This window comes from Cibotium barometz, chromosome 45, assembly GCF_041138505.1.
Source record: "Cibotium barometz isolate CiBa-2024 chromosome 45, ASM4113850v1, whole genome shotgun sequence".
NCBI classification, from domain to species: domain Eukaryota; kingdom Viridiplantae; phylum Streptophyta; class Polypodiopsida; order Cyatheales; family Cibotiaceae; genus Cibotium; species Cibotium barometz.
Genome location: NC_141090.1, coordinates 4,551,039 through 4,568,291, shown reverse-complemented (window position 1 = coordinate 4,568,291; position 17,253 = coordinate 4,551,039). Strand labels below are relative to the sequence as shown.

The window sequence follows — 17,253 nt, the reverse complement described above, 5'->3', positions numbered from 1 at the left end:
TTCCTCGATGTTATACAATTCATTGGTTTCATGATTAAGTGCTAGTAAAAAGAGAAAATTATTTGGCCTCCATTGCCCACCTTTCTTGAGAGGTAATGGTGGCCACCCTGTTCATTTTACACATGAATGCAACTTTTATGCGCACACAAAGGATGTGCAATGGCTCTATAGAACAAAATATGTATACTGTTGCTAGTTTGAAATGTCTTGATCAATACTCCCCATGTTGTGTTTTTGGGAAAAAAAGAAAATTAAATATTTGACATCACCGTTTCTTTCATTTCCCAAGGTTATGAGGGCATTTTCTCTTGTCAATAAATCATCACCACGAATTTGACAATTGTAACTACTTGCATGAAATCCAGCTTCTTCCCTTGTGTCTCTTTTTCTCATGCTCCCCCTCTCTCATATTCCACTGTTTGTATGTTCAACTCTCTCTCTCTCTCTCTCTCTCTCTCTCTCTCTCTCTCTCTCTCTCTGGAGGTGTGAGGTTGATTGCATTAATTTTGACACGGGCAAAAGTAATACACCCTATAAAGTTTCTAGTGAATATATAGTCATGGTCATGTAGGTGGTGTGAGAGGAGGTAGACTCAAAAGAGTTTTTACAATTGTGTGCCTTTTTTTTTTTTTTGAGAGGCAAAAGAGTTTTTACGATTGTGTGTTTTTTTTTTAAATTTCAAGATGTTACCTGCACCCTGGCCACTATTAAAATGTGTAATTTAGAAGGTCAAGTGAAGGAGGAACCGGCTGACAGATGGATAGTGACCGCCAGGGGGCGGTGAAGGGCCCTACCTCATTCTCTCGTAATGGACCGAGGCTATGGCGACAGGGACCCTTGTGTTGCCGGGCCTTCATCCCGTCCACCTTTGTCTTCTTCGTCTTCTCCCAGTGTATCGTCCCCCGTCCCATCCCCATTTCGCCCTTTTCTGTCCTGCTTTGAACTAGGGTTTCCGCCCTATTTCTGCCCCCCTTGCCCCCCCCGCTCCGCCTCTCCCTCCCCTCCTTTCTCAACCTCTCTAGATTCCCCCCCCCCCCCCCTCGCCCTTTTACTATTTTTCTTCTCTTACACAAAACCCTCCTCCTCTTTCGCTTCGCCGGATCTCACTGAACCTCCTGCCCGCAGCACCTTTGGTCGATCTCTGTGTAAGTCCCCTCTCCCCCTCCTATGCTGTTTCTGCTTACCAACGGCACTCTCTGCTTGCAGTTCTCATCGAGGTTCACGAGGCTGTCGGGCTGTTGATGCTGGATCCCTCTCTCCGGCTTTTCCTCACTTTTTTCTGTTTAAGAATGTGGATCCATGTCCATGTCTTGATTGATCCCCTTCCACTTTGAATGTCCCGCGTGGATAAAATTTTCGTTTCAACCGCAGGCGAAGCACTGTCTGACCCTAGCTTTGATGTGGCGATCGTTACACTCAGGGAGGCGGAAACATGAGTAGCAGGCTGAAAGAGGAAGAGAAAAACGAGAAGGCGATCAGAAGCCTGCTTAGGAAGACACCTAATCGCAGATGCATCAACTGCAACAGTCTGGTAAGTCAGTACTTATCCTTGTAACGCCCAGAGCTCAATGTTTTCCTTGTAAGGTAATTTCGTGGCAAGGGAGTAGATCTATACACTCATTGGAGAATGAAAACCCTTACGAATCACGATGGATCCCAGGCCATTACTCAGCTGCCGTTGGTAACTATCGGACACCCCCACCATTTTTCCTGAGTGCCATCACTATTTTACGCCCCTTGAAACAAGGTCATACGTAACATTTCTTGAACAGAGGGCCAAAGTCTAGAGGGTTGATTGCATCTCCGAAGAGCAGCCTGGGAAATAGGAGGTGCAAAGCTTGTTTGCCACACTGGCAGTGGAGGAGAGGATTTGGTTATTCAGTTTATAACCAGAAAAGTTGTCAACGTAAGCTATCCTTGACATATCTGTTAGGTACCGTGTGTGGGATAACTGAGCCTTCAGACTCCAAAACTGGAGGTGTCATCAATCTGCCTGCCTTAGCAACCCCAAAAATCTATCTAATGACCAATTTCCATAGGGGAGAGAGATAACTAACAATGGGCAATAGTATGCCTTTTATAGGCTCTTGGAGGAATTAATCAATTGGCCGGCCTGCTGTTGGCCAGCTCCATGGACACTTATAAATATTGATGCTACCGACTTGAAGTACACAACCTCCAACACCTGGTCGACAGGCTTCTGGTCCACCTCTAGCTCTCTTCAAGCCTGTGACAGCATGGATTGCTCCAAGCTTGATTGATGTTTATCCTGCTGCAAATCAAGAATTACCTTGGGATTAAGCATGTCCATGTGCATGCACATGACATCCCATTCTGCTAAAATTGATGATGGGACTCCACCTTAGCGACCCCAAAAGTCTATCTAACGACCAATCTCCACAAGGACGAGAGATAACTAACAATGAGCAATAGAATGCAATCTCCATGGACACTCATAAATGTCGATGCTGTCGACTTGAAGTACACGACCTCCAACACTTGGCTGATAGGGTTATGGTCCTCCTTTAGCCCTCCTTAAGCCTGTGACAGTGTATACTGCATCAATCTTGATGTGTATCTTGCTGGAAATCAGAGATTTCCTTGGGAAGAAGCATGTCCAGACTCCATGTGCATGAACATGACATGTTCAGTCTAGCTAGAGATTATCTTGGGTTGAGGTAGCCTTATCATTAAACCATGTGCGAAACTCGAGGCTCTTCAAAACTAATTGTTTTGTATATCATGATTGTGGAAGCTATTGTAGATTATCAATAATAGTTAATGCTGATTAATAAAGGCTAATTACTAATGCTGCAAATACATCAAGAGATCTAAACTAATTAACATGAATATGTACAATGGGTACATAGATTCAAACTCAGATTTGTAATCAGTACGATAATTACTAATGCTGCAAATACATCAAGAGATCTAAACTAATTAACATGAATATGTACAATGGGTACATAGATTCAAACTCAGATTTGTAATCAGTACGATGTGCTAATCTGCTACAATGCATAACGTAATCTGTTAATGGACGACTTCACGTGAGCATTGGGAAACACTCATGGAAATTGGACGATGAGGATCTGACAGCCGTGTCTGCTGCCTGGAGTATTGGCACTGCAGACCTCATCTATTTGTGAATGACTCAGTCCTGCCCTTTTGTAGGCATCTAATGTGCTGGTCAGCCAACCTACTTGCCCGAAAGGGGGTCATAGGATCTACAAATGAAGCTACGCCTTGCCTTTTGGAAACCCTTCCAAAAGGGGGTCAGATGATCATTTGTGGAAAATACACATAATATCCATGACTAATATCTAAGGTTATTTGGGGCATTCACAACCTTGGCTTTACTTTTATAAAAACGCACACTAATTCTACCCAGAAGAAGGCACCTATTCTCATGCATTTATGAACCCACCAACGTAGCCTTTGATGAGAGATTCTAGGAGAGCATCAAGAGAGAATGTAGGAGTTGATTGAGGAGATGCTTGACATCATCCATGACACATATTATGCTTTGTATTCAACCTATTTAAGATGCACACTCTCATGAATGAAACACTCCATTTTTCCTACATTGTATCGTCATTATGCTACTCGGATTTTCTTAAGTTAAATCACTTGTATTTAAGTCCTAATCACTATTAATTATGCTTAGCTATGGCTTATCTTGAAGTCTCCATGATATCCAACAATGGGTATCAAAGCATGGGTCGTAACTCTAATGCTTGCATTAGTCCTAATAAGTCTTTTTAACTTGTATTTAAGTCCTAATCTCTATTAATTATGCTTTGCCATGGCTTATCTTGATGTGTTTTGAGTCTCCATGATATCCAACAATGGGTACTATAGCATGGGTCATAACTCTAATGCTTGCATTAGTCTTAATTAGCCTTATTAATTCCATGGTTAATCATTTTCATTAGCCTAATTATCTTTTTAGTCATTCATTTCTCTCTCTGCCATAACTAGCTGTAACATGCAGCGGAATTATGCGTAATGAAGGATCCTGTCACACAAGTCTCACACCACCTTTTGCATCCTAAGTTTTGCGAGTCTTTAGCAATTCACTTTTATCACTTCAAATTTTAAGAGATTAGAGAGAGAGAGACAGATTTGGACACCTTATTGGGTCCCAAATTACCCATTGAAGGGCCCCCTCCTATTGCTAGGAGTATTTGCTTTATTATCTTTGAAGAGAATGATCGAGGGACTGACTTTGGATTGTAGATAAGCCAAACGCAAGACCAAGAGTCGGGCTAAACTCTACACGACTGTAGAAGCACCAATGATGACCGATCTCAAGCCTATGCACTCTTCCAATGGAATGTAGGAAGGGTGCAAATCTGAGGTTGAGAGAAGGGGCTGATTGGGACTGTTCTAGGCTGTGAATGTATGAATGCGTTTTACCTTCACCGGAAGGGCTATAGCAAAACGATGATATATGATGAATGCTGAAAACTGTGTACATGCTGAAAACACAAGGTTCTGAAGTGGCTGAATGCTGAAGGTGTTGCGTTTTGATGATGAGGGGCTGGATGCTCAATCGTTGATACTCCTTGTGCTGAAGGAAGAAATGCTTGAGGGATTTGATGAATGAATGAATAGATGGAATGCTAGCTATGCTATTTATATGAGCAAGATCTAGTCGGCTGATTGTAAAAGCTGGCCGATTGGAGCACTTTTTGCTATACGACTTGCTACATCAAAGAATGATGGTAAAAATGCTGAAATATTATGAAAAAATACCAAATAAAATACTAATAAATAGGATAAAATGTTGAATGATATTCTGATGCTTCTGCCATGGTCTAGATGCTCTATATGAATATGGGATGAATGATCTGCAAAATGCAAACATGCTCTCATGTGAATCCTAAGGCTTCTATTACTTCTATATGTGTGAATGATTCTCTCCAAGTGGGTTAAGGGACTTGACTGATTGACTGACACTAAGGCTGAGGAATGACCTACGTAGCTCGTGCTTGACATATCTTGGACTGAGGATTACAATGGGGTCACGACGTACGACAAATATCAAATCCTAAAGGATTCTATTGCTGTACTGTGTTGCACTGATGATGAGCCATCTTGTCACCATACATTACAATGCAGTGTGCATATGACATTCCCTTCTGCTTAGCTTGGGAGCAAGTTCATGGCATCCAGGTAGTCCGCCAACAACTGGTACTCTTGAAAGAACTCTTCATCTAGCCAAACGGCTTCGTGGGTACCTCGATCTTAGAACTTCGTGTAGAACTGACGAAGTCTTCGATCGGAACTATGCTTTCAAAGATGAAGAAGGATCTGCTCAAGCTCAATGTCTTCTGATTCGTCTACCAGGTTTGGTTGCTATTCATCTGAAACATCAAACACTTTTGGTCTAACATATGGTGGTGATGACCTCGAAAGGTTCATTCCAAGAGATGCTAACTTTAAAACAGGCACTTCTGAGGTTGCTTTTTGGAGTGTACTAAATGCGTCAAGCGCCTTGCTTGTAACTGCGACTTTGTCTACGAGTCTTCACCCCCTTGAGCAAGTCAGTGAGAGGTGCTGTAAGGTTGGAAAACTGGTGAACATGAGTGCTGTAGGCTTGCGAAAGACCTACAAACTCTTGGGTGGTCTGAGGGATGTCCCAATCCAAGATCTTCAATGGAATCCCAGCGGAACGGGGATGGATTATATCATCTCCAGATCGCCTACGTCACCATTTTCATGCTTGTATTGGCCATTCATGAGGCCTTGCATTGGCATATCTTAGCAGTATTATTCAGTATTTTTCTATCATTTTAAAGGTATTTTTTAGTATTTATATAGCATTTTATGCTACTCTGCTTGTCAAATCCCCACCGGATCTTCTCGTGGAATGCTCTTGGTACATGACTCAAAACTTGCAACAAACAAACAAACAAGAAGGGGGACTCACCTCCCAACCACGACAGCCGTGGGCAAGCCCACAAGACTTGGCTATCCCCACCGAGCCACGAACTGAGCTAACTAGATGGACGTACCGACCAATCCCTTCCTCGTGACGTCCCATACCGCCACGAAGCTACCCTTGCGGGTCTCGAGATTGCTGTCGGCCTCGGTTGCATGAAGCAGGTTCACGTCTGCACTAGATCCAGGCTCCTGACCATAGAGCTCTCACAAATCACCCGAGACTCTATATCACTAATGACTAACCTTGGCCACTCTTTTATAGGCTCTTGGCCGGTCATCGGGCGTCCACACTTGGGCGCCCGTCCGTCCATACTTGGGTGCCCGCCCGTTAGTCTATCCCTAACTCAGCTCGCTAATTAGCCTGCCTAGCTCCAAGCTTTCCCAAACCTCGAAGCTAGTCTTGTGTGTGTGTAGCACACGGTAGATACACACTGTGCACATGACATACTCTCCTTCCTCTAAGAGCTCACTAAAAAGCCAGGGTAATCTCTCTGAAGAGTAGTCAATGTCTCCCATGTAGCGTTCTCCTCAACACGATCCTTCCACTCGATCTTGTATTCCGTGATAAGCGTATTACGCAATCTTCTTTCACGAAATCCAAGAATCTTTTCAAGTTCGTGTGGAATAAATGTCATGTCCTCGACATCTATGATTTCTTAAGGAGTAACTAACTGGTCTGTTCCACCCAGTACTTCCTTAAGTCTACTGACATGAAATACAGGATAAACTTTCACATGAGAAGGCAAATCCAATTCATATGCAACTGAACCAATCCGTCGTGTAATACGAAATGGTCCACAGTATCTAGGGGATAATTTTGGAGATTGACCTGTCCGTAAAGTCTCGAAATCTTTCGGAACTCTTGAGCACTTCTAATAGATTCCTTTGCAACTTGTAACATTTCTTGCATATCTTGTAAAAAATTACGTGCTGCATCATGCTGAAGTCCTGAGAATCCCACTGTAACAGGTGATCTAGGTTGAAAACCATACATAAGCATGAAAGGACTAAAACCTGTAGTCGTATGCTTAGTACTGTTATATGCAAATTCTAACATAGGAAGATAATCCTCCCATGAACTCTGTCTTTTGGATACATATGCTCGAAGCATATCCTCCAAAATCTGATTCACTCTTTCAGTCTGGCCATCAGATCGAGGATGATATGAGAAACACAAATTCAAAGTTGTTTTCAACTTCTCAAAAACAAGTTTTTAAAAATCACTCGTAAACTTAGAGTCCCTATCAGTTCTCTGTCCTGCGGTAACCGTACAGTCTAAACAATTACTTGATAAACTACCGTGCTATTGCGTAGCTGTAATAACGGTCTTCCGGGTCGGTAAAAATCTAGTCATTTTTGTCAAGCGATCTACCACAACCCAAATAGAATCGTGGCCTTGATGTGTTCTTGGCAATCCGGTAATAAAATCCATGGAAATACTTTTTTATTTATTACTTGGGATTTGCAAAGGATGCAACAACCTAGCCTGTCTAAAGCGTTCAGCTTTATTTTCTCGACAAACTTGACACTTGAGAACATAATCTTCTACATATCCTTTCATCTTTGGCCAGTAAAAAGTGTGTTTCACTAATGATAATGTCTTGTGTATCCCAAGGTGTCCAGCAAAAGGGGCATCATGATACTCCTTAAGAATCTTGGACCTAATGTCTGGGATCTGTGGTACACAATTTTTGTCATTACGGAATAGTAAACCATTCCGAATCATCCACTGGTCTCCTGCAACCTGAATGGTAGGTTGCTCAGTCATCGAGTCTTGGTTAATCAATGAGCTCTCGTCCTGGATCTTTTGCCAAAATGGACCAAAATAACTATCAGTCTTGCAAAGCCCTCTCAATGACTGAAATAAGTCAATAGAAATCTCGGTGAACGACAAAGTACTTATCTCTCTAATTCGACTAAGCGCATCTGTAACACTATTCATGGACCCTTTTTCGATAACGAATCTCAAAATCAAAATCTTGCATTAACTCAGCCCAACGAGCTTTTCTTCCTCTCAAATCAACCGCATCACACACACACTTGATTGATTGATGATCAGTCAATACCACAAACTTGGAGCCATATAAATAATGTCTCCAAACCTTGAGAGCGTGAATCACAGTGTAAAGCTCCTTCTCAAGGGTTGGCCAACGAGATTGAGTGTCGTCTAGCTTTTTACTCTCAAAAGCAACAGGTCTATCATCTTGAAATAGAGCAACCCCGATGGCATAGTCACTGGCATCAGTTTCAAAAACATAAGGCCGACTAGGATCGGGTAATGCTAAGATAGACGCGTCCTTGACTTTATCGTTCAAAAGTCTGAAGGCCATATCCAGATCGTTATTCCAAGTGTAGGCTGATTTGACTTACGTCCACGACCTTTCAACAAGTCGGTCATCGGTAGTGTGACCTGAGAGTACTCCCGCACAGATTTCCGAAGAAAAACAATAAAACCGAGAAAAAAGAACGAAGTTGTTTCACTGTTCGTGGTATAGGCCAGTCCAAAACCTTGTGAACTCGGTCATAGTCAATGCTCAATCCATCTCTAGTGATCTTGTGTCCCAAGTTAATGATGTCTGTCATAAAAAACTCACATTTACTTAACTTAGCATATAGTTGATTCTGTCTTAAAATAGATAAGACAATCGTGAGGTGTCTAACATGATCTTCAAGAGTACAACTATATATCAAAATATCATTCAGGAACACAACCACAAATTTTCTCAAATGTTCACGAAAAAGATCGTTCATCATTTGCTGGAAAGTGGCTGGAGCATTGGTTAACTCTATCTTCGTAAAATATTTCGCTCTTGCTAATCGGTCAATCAGGTCGTTTGATCTAGGGAGAGGATAACGGTTCTTAATTGTCAACTTGTTCAATCTCTTGTAATCTATACACATTCTCCAGGTGTTGTCCTTCTTTCTCCTAAGCAACACAGGTGCACCCCAAGGTGATTTACTTGGACGGATCTAGCCCATCCTCAAATAATCTTTGAGTTGTTTAGTCAACTCATCTTCCTCAGCTTGGCTCATCCTGTAAGGTGGAATACTAACAGGATGAGCACCAGGGATCAATTCAATACGATGATCTACTGCCCTTTTAGGTGGTAAGCCCGATGGCAGTTCCTTAGGAAATACATCTTGAAATGAATCAAGTATCTTCTGCAATTCTTTGCTTTCAAATACACTTAATTCATTGACATTCATAGAAGGTATGAAAAATGAAGAAAGTGGAATCAATACACAATGGAAAGCGGTATACAAAGAAGAATCCATTATATTTTCAAAATCAACTGTATTTACAAGAGGTCCGTGAGAGGGATGTATACAATCACCTAAGATACTATACTAGGTGTTCCTATGTTGAAAAGAAAAAATATGACTTGACCAACCTATCTGGACTTGAAGAGTCTTAAACCATTCAATCCCTAATAACAAGTCTACATGTTCTAGGTGCATAATTGTCGTGTGCATCATAGATGCCATGGACATTCTCAGGGCTAGATCCAGTAGAGGCAGCCAGATAAAGAGTAGAACCGAGATGAAGGAGTACAGAGCACTTGTGGCAGAGTAGACTGGCATGGAGAACAAGCTGAAGATCAGAAGTGTGTCGGCTGCTGCAGGACATTGGTGCTGGCTGCATAGAAAGGACTGTCGGCTGCTCATGGAGGTGGTCGGCCGAACCAGCATCAGGCGCATCAAGATCAAGGCATCAGGCGCATCAAGATCAAGGAGGACCACCCAGTCGGCTGAATTAATAAGCATTTAATGCATTAATACTGGCTGACCAGCAGTCGGCCAGTCTACCCTTTGTCCAAGGGACCTATAAAAAGGCCCAAGTACTCATTGAACTCATTCAATCCCACTAGGGGTTTGGATCCTTAGAGGTTCCATAGGGGACAGATTTTAGGGTTAACCACCTTTTTATGAAGGCAGCCAAGGGCTGCAAGATATGTACCTTTTTGTACCATAGTATACACTGAATTTCCAGCACTTCTCTCTCTCTCTCTCTCTCTCTCTACCGGCGTTTTTGCATCAGATGGTGCGTTTTTGCATCAGAAGGTTTTCCAAGAGTGTTTAGGGCTAAAAGAAGACTCCCAAAGCTTCCGCGTGTTACAATAATATAGCGTTCCAGAGTATCTGTGTAGTCTTGAATCCGGATGAGTAGCATCTCCACCTTTCGATCCCATACTTGCCGACTTGCATGTAGGCGTATCTCATAGGTATGATCGCGGGGTGTCGTATCAAGATCCAATTTCTGCACAAGTTTGTAGTTAACAAAGTTAGGGTCTAGAAGAATGTGGATTCTATGGCCATTCACTTCTCCATAAACTCGGAGAAGATCATGCAAGCCAAAAACTTTAGAGTTGAACAAACAATCAGAACATGTACTAGGGCGAGAAAGTACACTAACTGACGTACCTGTCAAAGACAACTGGTTAGCTACCTTTGGCTTTGGTCCTGCGTTGGTCTTTGCATCCTTTTGCTTCGGACACTCATTACGCATGTGTTCTTTTTCTTCGTAGATGAAACAACGTCCCAGCTTCAAAGCTTTAAGGAGATGTTTCTTCTTTGCTGGTGTCGAACTTGAATTCTTAGAAGGTTGGTCCGAAGACCTTTCTTCAGTCGAGTTAGTCATTGGTGCGGAGAACTTTCTTTTGTGCTTGTTCCCGTGCTCGGTAACGGGTTTAGACTTGGAAGAGACCATTGTATCATCATAGATACGAGCAGAATGAATGGCCCCGTCCAAAGTTTTGCATTTGTTATTTTTAACGTGTAAATGGTATGAGTCGGGTAAACCGGCTACAAAGAACCCCAAAAGAGTTGTGGGATCCATCTTTATAGCTTTCATCTGCAAGTCCCTAAATTTTTGGAGGTAGACCTCATAAGTGAGATGCTGCGAGGTCATGGTCGAAGCTGTAAACCGGGCAACAACATCATAATCATCCTCTTTCTTGAGGAATTCTTTCTTGAAGACATCTTCGAATTGTGCCCAAGTTGTTGGCTTAGGGTTGAGGTCCTTCCACCAAAGCAAAGCTTTGCCTGAGAGGAAACCTGCTGCTAGCTGGATCTTTTTTCCATCGTTATATGGATGGAACTGAAAATGGACTTGCCACTTATGTAGCCAAGTGTCCACTATCTCCTTGGTACGCTGCTTTTGCTTGCCCCGAACTGTTCCGGAATCCGGAGTAATGTTGGGGCCTAAAGCAGAGGCCAAGGTATCCATATCCGAAAGAGTAGATAGGGTAGTGGTCAAAAGAGAGATGGAGTTCTGCAAAGCCTGCATCTGTGCGGCGATTTGTGCTCGACGTTCCGAAGAAGCAGCTTCAAGAGCAACTTTAAACTCTTGGAAATCTGATTTTGACACATAATCGTCGAAAAGATTGGCATCAGTATCTTTCGTAGTCGGCAGGCCTTCACGTTCGATAAGGGGCTCCAACTCGGATTCTTGGGTCGACATTTTGAAGAGGGCAAGGGGAGAGAAAATTCGATCTTGCACAAGAAAAGTGCTAGAGAACTTGAGAGCTCGAGAGCTTGAAAACTTGAGAGATGTGTGGCAAGAAAGCCCGTTTAAGAGAAATATATAGGCTTCCCCAAAAGCAATCTTGAGCTTTTGCTTTTGTGTTTATATATATATATATATATATATATATATATATATATATGTATATATTCTGTTTTCTGAAAACAAAAAAACACTTTTAAGCATTAAGTGGGTCTTTAAACCCTTTACTAAGGTTTAATCCAAAAAAAACGAAAGCAAAGCGTATGTTTTGTTTTTGTTTTTTTTTAAAAAAAAAAAGCAAAAGCTAAAATCGGACGCTGGTATGCTTTCGCGTTTTTTTCTTCGCCCACTTGAATTTAGCGCCACCCGGCGCCTGTGTGGGCCTGAAGTCGTCGCCGATTGCTGCGTGTGCCTTCGGCTGCTTGCGCCTGTCTGTGCCTAGGCTTGGCCGCCTGCCTACCTGCCTGTCTACGCTTCCCACGTCGACTGCCCATGTGCGCTTGCGCCCACCTGGCTGGAGCTGTCGCCTACGCACTGGTCTTTGCACACGATTGTGTGCCTCTGCGTATACTTGGCCGACTGCAGTACGTCTTTGCCAGCTTGCTATACAGTACCCGCCCAGCCTGCGCATACAAGCATTACACAACACGGCTGGCGACCTTCTCTCTCTCTCTCTCTCTCTCTCTCTCTCTCTCTCTCTCTCTCTCAAAAGTCGACATGCTTTTTGTTTTCTGTCTCTAACTGTTCAAATAGTCGCACAAACATAGCCCTTCTACATTCTAAACAAACAACCCTTTCTAGACCACCATCTCCATCATCACGGGTTTCTTCGATGAAAAAGCAACATACTAATCTGAAAAAACAACAGTATGCATAGAAAAAACAGCAAGCTTCTTGAACTCATACCTTTTCTTCGACCTCATCTTCTCTACCTATCGACTTGCTCGTTCACGAGGCATGCTCTGATACCACTGTCAAATCCCCACCGGATCTCCTCGTGGAACGCTCCTGGTACATGACTCAAAACTTGCAACAAACAAACAAACAAGAAGGGGGTGCAAGCATGACTCACCTCCCAACCACGACAGCCGTGGGCAAGCCCACAGGACTTGGTTGTCCCCATCGAGCCACGAACTGAGCTAACTAGATGGACGTACCGACCAATCCCTTCTTCGCGACGTCCCATACCGCCACGAAGCTACCCTCGTGGGTCTCGAGACTGCTGCAAGCCTCGGCTGCATGAAGCAGGTGCATGTTTGCACTAGATCCAGGCTCCTGACCATAGAGCTCCCACAAATCACGCGAGACTCTATATCACTAATGACTAAGCTTGGCCATTTTTTTATAGGCTCATGGCTGGTCATCGCCCGTCCACACTTGGGCGCCTGCTCGTCCATACTTGGGTGCCCGCCTGTTAGTCTATCCCTAACTCAGCTCGCCAATTAGCCTGCGTAGCTCCAAGCTTCCCCAAACCTCGAAGCTAGTCTTGTGTGCGTGTAGTACACGATAGATACACACTGTGCACATGACAGTGCTGCTGTCGGCCTGCTACAGTTGGCCGACCAGCATATGGGGGAGTATATAAGGACTGACCTCCCTTTCCCCAATTCATCTCATTTCTCAGCATTCACTTGAGGTCATTAGCAGTTGCCACTGCTTCTTACCATTGTACAGCACCTACGGGCTTCCCTCGTGCTCAGTTTTCAGCAATAAACATTAGTTTCCAGCATTTACAAGTCTTGTACCTGGGCCTACATCTGTGTTTTCCATTTTCTTCACTTTCTTTCATGGTATCAAAGAAAAACGTTGACCTGTGAGCAGACTAGAGCTACGTTTTCTGTTTTGGAGCAGAGGCTTCGACAATTTGCTGTGTTTTCTGCAGATTTCAGCGTACAAGGTAGTGCGTTTTCTTCCGGGAGCAGTGGCTTCCTCAAGATTGTTGCGTTTTCTTCATCTGACACTTGGGACTGTTGTATTTCTGAATTTTCAGCAAAGATTGCTGATTTTTATGCTGGCTGGATTACTGAAGCCCTCTTCTAGGTGCTGAGGTCAGGGATCTACAATGTACATCTTGGAGAGATCTTCCTTCTTTCTCTTCTTTTAGTTTCCCACCCTCCCTCCCTTTCTTGTTGTGCACAGCTTGAGAGGAGGACTTGCTGATTTTTTAAGCCCCTTTCTTTAGAGAAGGTTTCTTGTCAGAGGACATGGCTTCACGAGGTTTCTCTACTGCTGCACTTTCTCAAATTGATTCTCCAGCACCATCACAGCCTAGATCCCTTGCTCTCGCCGCTCCACAGGTGGTTCCTATTCCCAATCTTTCCTCTCTGAGTTTCTCTCATCAGGTCCTGCTCCCACCCCTACCCGCATACCATCCTACAATCCTTCCCAAGTTGGTGACTCCATGAAGCTTGCAGCAACCAACTATCATACTTGGTCTTTCTACACTCAGTTGTTGCTGGAAGGAGCCGGTATGTGGATGGCTATCTCCACACCTCACTTGGTGGACTCTACTTTGAGAAGCATATTGGATGCTCAGGCTCGTCTTATCATCATCCATTGCATGACTCCATCTATACAAGCACAGTTTCTCTATTGCTGCTCTTTCTCAAATTGATTCTCTAGCACCATCCCAGCCTAGATCCCTTGCTCCCGCCGCTCCACAGGTGGTTCCTATTTCCAATCTTTCCTCTCTGAGTTTCTCTCATCCAGGTCTTGCTCCCACCCCTACCCGCATACCATCCTACAATCCTCCCCAAGTTAGTGACTCCATGAAGCTTACAGCAACCAACTATCATACTTGGTCTTTCTACACTGTTGCTGGAAGGAGCCGGTGTGTGGATGGCTATCTCCACACCTCACTTGGTGGACCCTACTTTGAGAAGCATATTGGATGCCCGGGCTCGTCTTATCATCATCAATTGCATGACTCCATCTATACAGGCACAGTTTGTCTCTTCCCGGAGTAATACTCATCAGACGTGGACAGAGATCTAAAGGAGGTATGGGAGAATTTCGAAAGTGAAGATTGCCAATTTGCAGCCAGATCTAGAGAAGCTTACAATTAATGAGTCAGTCAAGTTGATTGAGAAGATTGGGGAGTTCACCCGTATCAAGCTGCAGCTTGAGGAGTATGGGAGCATCATCAACAATCCCATCCATAAACTTCTTGGTAAGTTACTTGCTTCCTTTCACTCTTTCAGGGATAATATATTTATTTCCGTGATCCTCTCCCCCCTTTTGAGGAAGTCGTGAGTTATCTCCACATATGCGTCAATGTCCCTACGCATACCGGCCAAAAGAAATAGCTCTCAATCATGTGCGTAGTAGGCAATATACCTCTATGAACAGCATAAGAAGGAGCATGGCACTCTTCTATAACCTTTTGCCTCATGTTAGACACCACACATAGGCAGTTATCCTTCAAGAGATAGCCATCTTTGATCACATATGAAGCATGCACATGACCAGCCATCAAATCAGTTCATAAACATGCAAAATCTGCATGGGAATGATATAAATCTTGCATGGCAGAGAGGTCCCCATACGAGGCAACGGAAACTGTGGCCACATATGGTCTCCTAGACAATGCATCCGCCACGATATTCTTGTTTCCTGGAGTGTAAATCAAACATAGAGAGGAAGTTTGCCATCCTCATATGCTTCTCAGAAAGCTTGGTTGGTGTGAGAAAGTATCTTGGGATTTGATGATCTGTCTTCACGGTAAAATCAGCCCCAAGAAGAATGTTTCCAAATGGTTAAGGCATGAATTACAATCAGTAACTCTTTCTCATAGATGCCTAAAGAAATCTCGGTATTATGCAAATGACGGCTCTCATAAGCCGTCTCTCTTGATTTAGGACAGCTCCAATACGATTTCCACAAGCTTCACACTCTACACTAAAAGGTTTCTACAGTCTGGAATTATCAACACCGGCCCACTTATGAGTGCTTCTTTAAGTTTGTAGAATGCATCACTCTCATTCAATGTCAATTTGAACACTAGTTTCTTCCTGGTAAGCTCAAGTAATGGTGAGGCAATACAAGTAAAATGCCTTATGAAACGCCGATAATACGAGCATAAGCCAAGAAAGCTTCGTACTTCATGTATGGATGTCACTCTAGGCAATTGTGAATGGTACTTGATTTTCCCCCAAGCTTTGTATACCACCCTTTCATTGCCTTCATGGCTAGTATTCCACATTGGGAACTGTATGCACATTCACTTTAGGTTGCTTATTGCTTTCATTCTTCTTCTGTTGAGGACATTCTCTAAAACATATGGTCTTGCTCCCACATGCAAAGCACTTTCCTTAACATATTGTTTCCTTTGCTCCGGTGTTAGTCCAAACTTGTGCCTTTTGTTGGGTTTGTCTTTGGAAGAAATATTCTCAGCTTTTCCCTCATGTTTGGCCTCTTTCAAGACCCATTTAGGTGTCTGCCCACCTTTTTGCAGGTTTTGGACAGCCCTCTCTTTGCCCTTGGTACTGCATCCATCCTTCTTGGATCGCTTAATCTTTTATTGTACTTGCTCGGAAGCAAGAGTAGAGTCTTTGAGCTGTTGCAAAGTTTGATTTGGATGAAGTTCCAACCCCAATTGATAGATGGGATGAAAGTTGGACTCAAACTTTCTTTTCTTCTCTTGAGCCCTCGTGTCGAGGCATTGCTATGTTTAATTTCAGGCCCTCAACCTTTACATATTGTATTGTGTTATGCAGGGTCCCCAGTATGTATGCTTGAACTTTTGGACCTTTGTCTGCACGCAGTGCAGTGGAATCCAGTAAGTGCTTTGTTAAGTTACATATTCTGTTCAAAGCTTATTTTGAAGTGTAACAGTGCTCTTTATTGGCAAGTAAATATTTTTCATGGTGCTTATGTGTACCATATTGGGTGCAGCCGAGAGTTTACACATCGTGTAAAGTCTATTTCAATGTCCAAATTTACCTCACAAGAAGTGACCAATCTGGAAAATGGTGGCAATGAGGTGTGTGTATATGCTCTCCTGGTGATGCACATATGTTTTGGGTTTCTTTTTTTAAATGTAAAATTAGACAAAACCGTTGATGCTTATTTAGGTACTGGCACTGCTATTCTGTGACTTTGCTTGCTTTTCGCACATGATTGGAAGGAAATTTTAATTTTTATAGTGCTCGTCAAAGATCCGTCTACTTGGATAGCTTTATGGGTAGTTTTGAATGCACATTGGAACACTTCCTATTCCACAACCCGGCTAATGCATTAAAACAATAAAACTGGTGACAGCGTGGAAGAGAGATCTATTTCAAGGATTGGGATTCTCAGCGGCAACCTTTACCAGATAGCAGGTTGTGTTGGAATTATGTATGCAACATCATGTTTTGTTAGATATCTTTTAGCAGCTATTAAAACTTTGAATGCATTCCAATTCTTATCAGAGATTGAGGTTGCAGTTGTACATGTATGGTTGCAGCAATGTCGACAGGCTACGAGAGTTCATCAAAATGGTGTACGTGGATAAGCGATTTTCTGGAGAAAGACCGTTGCCCCGTGGCAGAGGGGTATTTTCATTCTACAAACTCCTGGACATCTGTTCTTTTTTCTTCTCCATTAGATTATGATGCAGAAAGCTAGGCAATCATCTTAGGGTGTGGTCAGTTTTCTACCATTTTAAAATTATTTTCTTTCTACAATAATAAGGAAGCTGTTTATATCCAGTGTTTTTTCAAAATTAAATTTCCCGATAATTAGTGAAAAGGGGTTCAATTGCACTCAGTCATTTGGTGAGAACGTCTTGCACAGTTTATTAGGTAACCATGCGATGA

The 17,253-nt window shown here is 43.0% G+C and overlaps 1 protein-coding gene across 4 annotated transcripts in view; it reads left to right on the top strand.

Annotated features, from left to right (window-relative positions):
• The first annotated feature begins 821 nt into the window (after window positions 1–821).
• Window positions 822–17,253, top strand: part of LOC147612334 (uncharacterized) — a 31,917-nt gene continuing 15,485 nt past the window's right edge. For 3 of the 4 annotated variants that reach the window (XM_086782947.1, XM_086782945.1, XM_086782948.1), the window contains exons 1-6: window positions 822–1,145; window positions 1,421–1,531; window positions 16,171–16,232; window positions 16,349–16,436; window positions 16,715–16,776; window positions 16,902–16,989. In XM_086782947.1, the coding sequence (XP_086639073.1) occupies window positions 1,433–1,531; window positions 16,171–16,232; window positions 16,349–16,436; window positions 16,715–16,776; window positions 16,902–16,989 (399 nt within the window). In that variant the 5' untranslated portion in view covers window positions 822–1,145; window positions 1,421–1,432. Of the gene's footprint in view, window positions 1,146–1,371; window positions 1,532–16,170; window positions 16,233–16,348; window positions 16,437–16,714; window positions 16,777–16,901; window positions 16,990–17,253 lie in introns of all 4 variants that reach the window. The other variant, XM_086782946.1, reaches the window with a different exon arrangement.